This window comes from Oreochromis niloticus, linkage group LG5, assembly GCF_001858045.2.
Source record: "Oreochromis niloticus isolate F11D_XX linkage group LG5, O_niloticus_UMD_NMBU, whole genome shotgun sequence".
Classification (NCBI taxonomy): Eukaryota; Metazoa; Chordata; class Actinopteri; order Cichliformes; family Cichlidae; genus Oreochromis; species Oreochromis niloticus.
This window is the reverse complement of record NC_031970.2, coordinates 16,072,070-16,083,401: the sequence shown is the minus strand read 5'-3', so window position 1 is coordinate 16,083,401 and position 11,332 is coordinate 16,072,070. Positions and strand designations below refer to the sequence as shown.

The 11,332-nt window shown below is 39.8% G+C and overlaps 1 protein-coding gene across 1 annotated transcript; it reads left to right on the top strand.

Moving 5' to 3' along the window:
- Positions 1-125: 125 nt before the first annotated feature.
- Positions 126-9,447, top strand: sxph (saxiphilin). The gene is made up of 16 exons (XM_019359193.2): positions 126-341; positions 1,314-1,413; positions 2,184-2,360; positions 2,477-2,639; positions 2,714-2,778; positions 3,853-4,010; positions 4,109-4,295; positions 4,381-4,529; positions 4,619-4,709; positions 5,957-6,004; positions 6,087-6,269; positions 6,481-6,628; positions 7,790-7,872; positions 7,971-8,155; positions 8,466-8,652; positions 8,736-9,447. Exons 1-16 carry the CDS (start codon positions 186-188, stop codon positions 8,777-8,779), a joined length of 2,124 nt encoding a protein of 707 aa, XP_019214738.1. The 5' UTR covers positions 126-185; the 3' UTR covers positions 8,780-9,447.
- Positions 9,448-11,332: the final 1,885 nt, after the last annotated feature.

Below are 11,332 nucleotides of genomic sequence, written 5' to 3'. Positions count from 1 at the left end.
TCTGATTCCTGTTACCATCTGTTTGGAGCATTTCCTTTTCAGGACATTAATAAAACTGAGTTTAATAATATGAATATTGTAGAGTCTTTTAAATTTACCGAAAGTTGGAAGGACTGTATGCATTCTTATGGCTGTTATTTTTTTCTTTAACCATTTGAACTGCTCCCTTCATCGCAGCTAAAAAGATGCGATGGTGCACAGTGTCAGATCCTGAACAGAGGAAGTGTGCAGAACTAGCTAAAGCTCTGGCAGCAGTGGTGTCACCAGCCATTCTGGCAGCTTTTGCCAGACTTTCATGCATACGAGCATATAGCACAACCGACTGCATCAATAGGATCAAGGTGAGCAAGTCTACAATGCAATACACAGTAAAAAGGCGCTTTAATCCAGCTTGGAGCAGATCATTTAAAGTTGCTTGCATATCAGTAACAAGGGTGATGTGCAGAGCTGTAGTAAAGCTGATTCACCTTACCATGAAGATATGAAAAAGAGCTGTTCAAGCTTGGATAAGAACAGAGGTGATGATTAGTGAGGAGCAGTATGGCTTCATACTGAGAAAAAGCACAACAGATGTCCTGTGTGCTTTGAGAGTGCTGATGGAAAAGTATGGAAAGATGGAAGGAGTTGCACTTGTCTTTATGGAGATAGCATATGATAAGGCGTCAAGAGATGAACTGCGATACTGCACGAGGGAGTGCCAGAGAACTATGTGTGGATGGTGGACGACATATATGAGGACAGTGGTGAGATATGTGATTGGAGTGACTCCTGTGCTCATGGTGGGGCTGGGTTTGACTTTTAGCCCCCTGTTTGCACTGGTGATAAGGCAAGCACATGAAAATGAGGTAAATGAAAATTTACCAAATGCAAATGAAAGTCATGAGAAGCAAGACAGAATATGTGCGCAGGACTATAAGGGAGAGAGAAGTGTAATAGTGAAGTTGTAAGGAGAACTGCACTAATGAAATTAAGATGTAAAATAAATGGATTACAAAATGGAATGATTACATCCAGATTGTAGTGGAGTAAAATTAGAAAGCACCATAACATGGAGGACACAATAAAGTGCAAGTACATTACCCAAAAGTTGATTCTGTTCATCTGGACATAGCGTTTTCAGTTGGAGAAACATTTCGTCACTCATCCAAGTGACTTTTTTAGTCTCAGCTGACTGCAGGTTTCCCCTATCTTATAAACAGTACATTGCACATCCCTTCTTTTTGGGAAAACCGTGTATTAGCATTGTATTAATTAAATTTGCTGAGATGTAAAATTAACTATTTCAAACTCTTTTTCTGAATTGTTTGTTTCAGGCTAATCGTGCTGACATTGTGACTTTAGATGCAGGAGAAATTTACTCGGCTGTCAAGCAGTTTGACCTTGTAGCCATTGCTAAGGAGATCTACAGTGATGGTAGGTTTAAGCTCGCTTTTCTGAGATGCATCTTCAGCACTGATCTAAAAAGGGGGTTATTGAAAAATAAGTGTCTCCAACTTGACCCCATTCAGAATGAGCTTGGAGCTTAGAATGAGCATAACCATGCAAAATAGTACCATCATACTTTGAAAATGTTCTGACTTTAACACCCTCAGAGTACAGCAGTGGTTTGAAATTTGGCGCTTTTTAATAACCTTTTTTTCATATTTTGGAGCAATGCAAGAGCTAGCTTCATGGAAAAAAATGAAGGTAAATAATTAATAATAATTCAAAAGAGAAAACTTGGAAAAAGTAAATTTGTGTCTATCTTTCAGGGCTATGCAGGAAGAGTGACTAGTTTCAACATGCTGTAGCATCTGAAAGGTCGCCTTGTTACCTAAATTTTGACTCATCTTCTAGCCGTAATTCCTCATGCATATAATCATTTTCTAGCATAGTTTATATATTTAACACTTCCCAGATTGCCAGTTAAATATGAAATTATGTTTACTGAAGGAGTTAAGATCTTGGTAATGCTAAAGGAGCCGCATCTTGAGATTTCAGTTTTAGATTATGACACCTGGAGTGGACGTTCTGAACTTCAAAAGAAAAAATAACAAGAAAAAATAGGACCTGTTAAAAAGCACCCAGTCTTGACTCTTAAAAAAGGAAACTTTTTGTATGGCTTCAGTAAGTCAGGTGGAAATTTTTTTTAGATTTGGTTGATATGAAAAGACCCACATGTCTGTTTATATATTTATCTACAGGAGGCTGTACTCTGTCTGTGGCTGTGGTGAGAAACAACAGCTTAGACATACGATCCCTACAGGGCCGCAGGAGCTGCCACAGTGGAGTTCGATGGACAGCTGGATGGAGTCTCCCACTCGGCTTCCTGCTGTCCCGAAACTACCTGAGCTGGGCAAAGGAGCATCCGCTTAGTCAGGGTAATTGGACTGTAATCACCTGTCAGTGCAGCTGCTTTTTTCCATAAATGTGTTTTCATTTCTGATCTGGGTTTTCAGTCCCCCACCCTGACTTGTTTTATCTCCTCCTCTGGCAGATGTCAGCACTTTTTTCAGTGCCAGCTGTATTCCTGGTGCCGGTGCGATGGCACTTCCTCTGTGCACACTGTGCCAGGGCCTGAAGTCTTACATACGCCAGAAGAATTACCACTGCGAAACATCCCACAGTGAGCCCTTCTACAACAACCAGGGAGCTCTCAGGTCAGGCTTTGCAAAAGGTCAACCAGTTAAAACATCAGGAAACTGTTTTTATTTCCTGTTTTGCTCTGTTACAGATGTCTCAGGAGGGGGATAGGGGATGTTGCATTTGTGGACCATTTAGCACTTGAAACTATTGAAGGTAAGCATTTTTTTTTTTATTGTATTGAAATAAAAATATATATGGGGATATTTCAAAACCAGCAAAATGTTTTTGGTAAAAAATGGCATTTACATAAAGGGGTCTATTAATATCATATTTATAAAAAAATTTAAGTTACTAAAATCATGGCAAACTGACTTTTGGTTGTTATTAAACAATAAAACTAAAGATGAGTGTTTCTGATGACAGTGGGTGATATAGTTGTTCAGTGCTAACCACAATAGCACCTCACATCCTGTGTGTGTTTCCTCTGGTACCCCGGCTTCCTTCGATGGTCCATATTCATGCTAGGGTAACTGCTGAGCCTAATCAGCTAATGGATGTGAGATAGATAATGTGCTTAAAAGAAAAGTGCTAAGCTGCGCACAGCCTTGGGACTGAGCCAGTTATCAAATTTTTGTTTTGTTTTTCCTGATCAAACTTCTGTATTACTTGTGTAATTGTGTAACTTGTGTAACTTCTGTATTGCTGCTATGTTTCAGCCATAAATAAACTTTCCTGATCTTTGTGCTACAAACTGCCTAAGAGGGGTTTGTTCCTTTATTTTACACATAGTCATCAGGACTAACAGGTTTTAAAAGATAATGAATGCACAGAAAACCAAAATATAGAATATAATGTTGTTCATCAAAATGTCCTTCAATTTATTTTCTTAATTGCTTATTAATCAGGGTCGCTGAAAGGCTGGAGCCTAATCCAGCTGTCACTGAGCAAGTTCTGGGGATGCTCTGATCTAGCCAACACAATCTGGTCCTCTTCAAGCTCACTCAAATCCTTATGCTTGCCCAGTTTTCCTGCTTCTAATCCATCAACTTTCAGGACAAAATGTTCTCTTGGCACCTAAATATATCCCACATATTAATAGGTGCCAAGATAAAGAAACAGTCAGCGTTATTCTCTTCACCTGCAGGGGGTATAATGTTATGCCTGATCGGTGTAAATGTCCTGTTTAAATCAGTTCAACAACCAAACTGCAGAACGTTGCACTGACCCTTAAGACTTGTTTACCTTTCAGTTTTTTATTTGTCTGTTTTATTTGTCTTTATTTGTCAGAGAGTGAGCGTGATGAGTTCAGGTTACTGTGTTCTGATGGCACACAAGCTCCCCTCAGCCAGCACAGAAGCTGTAATCTGGGTCGTGGTCCAGGAGGGGGCATGGTCACCAGAGTCAATTTTCGCAAGGTTGTTCGCAAATTTCTAGCAACTGTGCAGGTAAATAGTTTGTTCAATTTCCATCTCTGTGCCTAAGGGTCATAGCTGTCACTGTACCCACTAACTGATTGTTCAAGCATTTTTTATTAATTTGTTAGACGCTGTTTGGTCGGCAAGGAAGAGAGAGGCAGCGCTTCCAACTCTTCAGCTCCTCATCTTTTGGAGAAAACGATCTTCTCTTCAGAGATGTGACTGAGAAACTCGTTGTCCTGCAAGACGACATAGACGTCAGTCAGGTGCTGGGGCTGGATTATGTGGCGCTACTCAAAGGACTTGGGCATGAAGGTGCTTATGCTTGTATATGTACCGTTGTACATTTTTAAACTCAAAACACACAGACTTGGGTTTTAAGGCATCTTTGTGTTTGCAGGAAGCTCACTGGAGGACAGTGTCATTAGATGGTGCTGCATCAGCTACGCAGAGCAGAAGAAGTGTGAGCAGTGGGCGCTCAGTATAAAGTCTGACCCACTGGTGTGCGTCAGAGCCATCTCAATGCGTGACTGTATCGAGAAAATTAAGGTAAGCCATCTAGACTGCAGATTATTGAGATGTTTATCAAACTCTCTAGGACACTATACAAGCTCAAATGACGTGTGCCTTTACCACAGAGGGATGAGGTGGACGCTGTCTCGCTGGATGCAACGCATTCGTTCATCGCAGGGAAGTGTGGTCTTGTCCCCGTTGTGACGGAATATTATGGTAGGACTGTTGCAGAATATAATAATGTTATGTAATGTAATTATGAAGGGTGTCTTAAGCCTCAGTCACAAAGTCCTAGACACCGGTCAGTGACCCACTGGCAACCCAAAATCCCTGCAGCTTCCAAGGACTGAAATGGAAATTTTTCTTGTGCTAAGTTGTTACCGGAGCCCTCTAAGCCTGTGTGATGTGGGCTTTGGTGTAATGGGTGGATTTGCGAGAGCATTTTACCAGAGATGAGCTCAGCCCAACTTTTACAGTTTGTGAAAAAGTATTTGTCCCCTTCGTGATTTTCTTAGTTTTTTGCATATTTGCCACACTTACATTTTTCACATGATCAAATAAATGTTAATATTAGATAAAGATGACTTGAGTAAATACAAGGGAAAGAATCCAGAACAACATTTAAAGAACTGCAGGCTTCACTTGCATTTGTTAAGGTCGATGTTCATGATTCAACAAGAAGAAAGAGACGGGGCAAAAATGGATTCCATGGGAGATCCAAGGTGAAACCCACTGTTGACCAAAGAGAACACAAAGGCTTGGCTCATTTTTGCTAACAAAAAAATATTGATGATCCTCAAGACTTCTGGAAAGACTTGAGAAAATATTCTTTCAACTGACAAGGGAAAAGTTCATCTTTTAAGAAAGTTTGAGAAGTCCAGTTACATCTGGTATAAAACTAACAGGATTACATAAAAAGAACATGATACCCACAATGTGATGGCCTGGGGCCGCTTTGCTGCTTCAGGACTTGGATGACTTACCATAATTGATGGAACCATGAATTCTGTTCTGTACCAGAAAATCCCGAAGGAGAATGTCCGACTATCAGTTCATGCCCTGAAGCTCGAGCAAACCCACTAGGACCACTGAATGGTTCAAAATAACAGAAATGAAGGTTTAGATTGGCCTAACCAAAGTCTGGATACTTTGGCATGGCCTCAAACATGACGTTTATGCTCAAACATCCTCTAGTGTAGCTGAATTAAAACAATTCTGCAAAGAAGTATGGGCCCCACACTGAGGTGAAAGACTCATTGCCAGTTATCGCAGATGCCTGATTGCAGTTCTTGCTGCCAAGGGTGGCGCAAACAGTTAATAGGTTTAGTCAATCACTTTTTCACACAGGGCCAGTAGGATTGGATAGCGTTTTTCCCTTGTAAAAAACAAAACAAAGTCTTATCAGATTAATCAATAAAGCACATGCTTTTCTGTGTCACTCTTATGTTGTTGGATTTTCACAGGAAAAAACTGTGTGCCTGCTGAAGGATCCACTCACTTGGAGACAGATGGTGAGATGAAGACTAAAAACAGCATAAGCAGTTTACAGTGATCTTATTTCTACATAGAAACCACGTCTGCTCCTCTGTTCAGTCTTTCCCTCAGTTGTGGGTTTAGCAGTCGCAAAGCACTCCAGCAGGAACATATTTATCGGGAATCTCGGAGGCCGTCGTTCCTGCCACAGCAACACCTACAGCCCTGCAGGCTGGCTCCTGCCATACAGACACAGCTTAAGCCTGGCGAACAACAGCAGCTCCCCCTGTGATCCAGACAAAGGTAGTGTTTTCAGAAAAATTCATGGGAAATCCTGATTTACTAAACATACTCACCACTAATCAGTGTTCATTCAAGTCCACTTCTTAGAAATATCTTGTTCAAGTTTTCTGGACCTTTGCACTCCACACTGGTGGATCCTTGTCCTTTTAACTTAATCCAACGCTGCTCCGAGCCTCACGTGACTGCAGTCTGCCACTTTGTGTTTTCCTAGTGTACAATGAGGTGTTCTGGAAAAGCTGTCTTCCTGGATCTAAGGGGAATCTTTGCAAGGTATGCATTGGAGGCACAGGGGAGACTGCAACCAAACGCTGCACCGAAAACCACAATGAGCGTTACTATGGAAATATGGGAGCTTTAAGGTATGTGTAGTAAAGTGTTAAGTCATATTGTAAAGTCTATGTCCTGCATCAAATATTATTTAATTTAGTCTTTCTAAGTTCTATTGCCCTCTTTTTGAAGTATCTTCCGTCATCATAATGCACGTAAATCTGAATAAACTAATTTCATTCGTCTCTATGGGTCATCTGTAGACACATACTAAAGTTAACAGGGATTTTTGGAAAAAAAAATAAGAAAGCATTTTTGGAAATCAAGTGGTTCAAATGGGTTTTATTGTTATTCTTTCATCCAAAAATATTATAACATAATTTCCACATGACCATGTCGCAACACTAGAAAACATAACATCAGTGTGAGACAAGTGCAGAATATAAAATCCCTCTGCTTTTTTCTCTTTATGCTCACCCCCAAACCGCCTCAGCAGATGCCTGCCTCGTTCTCCGGGAGGTTTCTTACTGTTAAAAGAGGGTTTTTCCTTCCCACTGTCACCAAGTGATTGCTCAAAGTCTGATTCTTGGGGTTTTCTCTAATATTTTAGGATCTCTAATATTTTCCTATACAGAGGAGGTTTTAGGCAATGACACTGTTAAAAATGGTTACATTAAGCCAAAATAATATTGTTGTAAAAAAAATTTTTAGAACTCAAAGATTTAATTCACATTAAGACTTAAAGTCAGGAACACTGCCGCTTTGATTGACAGGTGTGTCAGTCTGTTAGTTGTCGTAACGTCTGACCATGTATGTGGTGTTGGAGTCTTCTGGAGCATTTTAATGTAAATATCTGAAAAATAAGAAGGTTTGCAGTGAGTTTAGTTGTACTAAACGATCATCCCAAAAATCTGTGTTGCAGTTTGTTTAACTTGGAAAATTTAAAGTGGTGATGGTTATAATGATGAACTGAAGGCTTCAAAAAGGTAGTCAGCAAAGCAATAGGCAAAGTCATTGTGGCTGTATCCATCTTTTATATACAGTCTATAACCTCTACTGCATATAGAAGCTTGTTTCCACTATATGAAGAAAATGCCAGTTTGAGTCAGTAAGTCAAAATTTTTAGATGGCAATTTTTTCTCTTTTTGAAATAAGCTTCCATATTCATTAAAGGTGATAAAAGAAATTAGTGGTGGAAACTGAGTTATATCATTTTACTAAACTGACCCTTCAACCCGTTACTCATTGCTCAGGTGCTTAGTTGGAGATCGCAGCGGGAAAAGCTACGGTGACGTGGCCTTTCTTGAGCAGCACAGCCTTCACACAAACATCCTCGGTGAGATATTCAAAATAAAACCAGTGATGCGATCACCCACACTAACACAGAGACTCTAACTTCACATGACAAATATCTACATTTTGCACATCCTGCAGGTCTGAACACCACTGGCTGGGCAGAGGGGTGGTCATCGTCAGACTTTGAGTTGCTGTGTGCTGACGGTCGTCGGGCACCACTGTCAGACTGGGAGACTTGTAATCTGGGAGTCATCCCACCAAACACCGTCATGACACGGCCCGTGCTCACAGCACGAGTGTACGACTTCCTTATGAAGTCACAGGTCTGTTTGGGGTTTTTTAAACAATCTGTTTTTAAAATCTCCTCAGCAGCAAACTACTGCCAGTACATTACTTTACTACTCAGTGTATTTTATAACCATTTGCTTTGACTTACCTCAGCTCTATTTCTTTATTGTAAAAGTTTTGCAGAATGCTTTTTATCTTCCTGCTTTTATATTTGCTCAGTGAAGCTCTATGTTTTAATGGCATAGCATCATTTTTGCACCAATATGCAGCCCAAAGTTGAGTCGAGGACACAGGTGGATAATTATACTTCTAAATGTATTTATTACTTGTTTTTTGACCATATAGGAAGCTCTGGCAGTCAACTCAAACACAGAGTTCAGGCTCTTTGAGTCTCATCAATATGGAGAAAGTGATTTGCTGTTTAAAGATGCAACACAGTGCTTTGCCCACACGAGTCACATGGATTACCGCTCCATCCTCGGAGAGGAGTTCTACACCCACGCAGACACGGTCTTTAATTGCACGCACTCTGGTACGACTGCAGCCCGACAGAGTGGCCACTTGTTGCACAATTAAACTGTCACTAATGGGTCTGTTTGCTTTCCTTTCCAACAGATATATTGGAGTTTTGCAATCAAGATGTGTGCAGCATTTTTTAATGGACCCACCAACAAGAACAACGCAACCTCTGTGCTTCAGTTGTTCCACTCTTCATCCACATGTTATGTCTGCGAACCATCACTTTTTATCATCATGTTCACAAAAAAACTCTACAAAATGTTAAAATGTTGGGTGTTTTTTTTTTTTATTTTTTTACTAAATTTAGATGCCATCTGAACTAAAAATGATGAGTGATGTGTAATGTGTGTGTTTTTCAAAGACACAAAAAATGCATTTAAGCATGACAGTAAATGCAAGAATTCACTGTCATACTGATTTTATCTTATGACATTCTCTCAGCAAAATGTCACACATAGAACCTGTTATAATGCCCAGCACTGCAGTTATCTCTGTACTACATATATTGTGCTATAATTAGCTGTATGTTGTACTATAATTACCTCTTTTTTCAGATTTATTTTAACACTGCTGATTTTGGGGGAGAGGCAGAACTTCTTTGTTGTGTGCCTTTAACTTAACTTTGTTTGTTATGTTAAGAATTAATTAGTTTCTGCTTTTCTTCTGTCATTATGGTAAGCAAAGAAAGTCTAAAAAGAGCCACTCCATGAGGCTGCACCGATGACAGAATGACATTGTAGTTTTGTTTAAATGTGTATCATTTGTATGCTTTCACCTTTAAAGCTAGTAAAATGATTTGTTTAGTATACATTGTAATTTTGCAGACAGGTGAGAAATTAAAGGATCACCTTGAACCCTTGTTCAAGGTGAGCCTCTCCAGTGGTTGGCACATGTTCACTTCAAAGATAATACATTTTAATGTACACTCCTCATTTAATGTTTTTTCTTTATTTTCATGACTATTTACATTGTAGATTCTCACTGAATGCATAAAAACTATGAATGAACACATTTGTAGTAAACAGAAAAGTGTGAAATAACTCAAAACATGTTTTATATTTTGGATTTCGTCACCTGAAATGGTTTTCCAATAGTCTTGAAGGAGTTCCCAGAGATGCCGAGCACTTGTTGGTCCTTTTGCCTTCACTCTGGAATCCATCTCATCCCAAACCATCTCAAATGGGTTTAGGTCAGGTGACTATGGAGGCCATTGTGGGGTCATTGTCCTGTTGAAAAGTAAATGTTGGTTCAACTAAATGCAAACCGGATGGGATGTCATGTCGTTGCAGGATGCTGTGGTAGCCATGCTGGTATGGTATGCCTTCAATTGTCACCAGAAGAGCACCCCCACGCCTTCACAACTCCTCCTCCATGCTTCACAATGGGAACCATGGATGTAGAGGCCATCCGTTCACCTTTTTTGTGTCACACAAAGACAAACCAAGGGTGGAACCAAAGATCTCAAATTGGGACTCATCAGACCAAAGCACAGATTTCCACTGGTCCATTCCTTGTGTTTCTTGTCCCAGGCAAATCTCTTCTGCTTGTTGCTTTTCCTTAGTAGTGGTTTCTTACCATGTGTATGTATTTTTTGTCTGCTTATTTTGTTGTTTTTTGTTTTTTTGCCCTTTATCCCCGTCCCTCTTCCCCGCTGTTTTTCTTTCCCTTTCTTTCTCCCCTTTCTTTTCCCCAGTCAAATCTGTCCCGTATTTAACAAGTGAAAATAAAATAAAATAAACAATAAAAGGTGAATCAAATAGACCATTACGGCAAGGCTGGGATGGTCCATTTGGTAAAGTAAATCCGTTGGGCATCTTTCTTCGCCTTTAGACAATAATTCTGATGGCAAAAGAGTCAAACGGGACAGGCGCAAAAAAAACCAAACAAAACGCTGGTGACTCGGATGAATTTATCCTCAGCAGCAGAGGTGAGTGGAGGAGTAGAGGGGAGTCTGTTACAATGTAACCACATCATTTGGTTTCACAAAGTGGCAAACATTATTCATTACATATGTAGTGGCGATTGGAATAAAATCCATTGTGGATATAGCTTTTGGTGATAACGGTGTGTAAAATCGAGCCACCAGATGTCAGTAGATTGCAGTCAGTTGAATTCTGTTTTCTTCCTCCTAATTCAAGTGTATAATCCTAACTATGGTGTCTCCTATAGAGCAAACATGTTTTAGTCTTAAAACAAAACTAAAACTAGTTTTAGTTTTGAAATATTCATTTTATTGTTTTTTGTTTTTATCCTAATTCTTTCCTCTTCGTTGTCTTTGTAAAGCACAATGAATTGCTTTTGTATGAAAGGTGCTATATAAATAACTAAATGACTTTGAATTTAATCAACTAAGAGAGATCAAAAACATTAGTAAACAGATTACTAGGCCATGCATCAAACAAAGGTGTAATCATTATTATTATTCCACCTTTGCTGTTGATGATGTGACCAGTCAGAATATCTGTGGTACAAAGTACTCAGTGCAGCTGTTGATCTGAACATGCAAACTACACAACAAACTATTAACAGGAAGTGTTGCCGTGCTGCCAAACATGCACACCTGCTCTGTAACGTGTGTGCTGTGGTCTGAGAGTTATTTGCTACAGTCAGAGGCACCTGCAGCAGCTTAAGAAGCACATAGCTAATGATCCAGTGAGGAAGCTGGTGTACCTGGAGAGAACCCATGCAAACTT

Bases quoted from the DNA above. Each gene is read 5' to 3' on its own strand.
- sxph (XM_019359193.2), top strand. From the start codon at position 186: ATGCGATGGTGCACAGTGTCAGATCCTGAACAGAGGAAGTGTGCAGAA. The intron at 6,005-6,086 runs GTGAGATGAAGA...TCCTCTGTTCAG, and splicing joins CACTCACTTGGAGACAGATG to TCTTTCCCTCAGTTGTGGGT. The intron at 6,629-7,789 runs GTATGTGTAGTA...CTCATTGCTCAG, and splicing joins GGAAATATGGGAGCTTTAAG to GTGCTTAGTTGGAGATCGCA.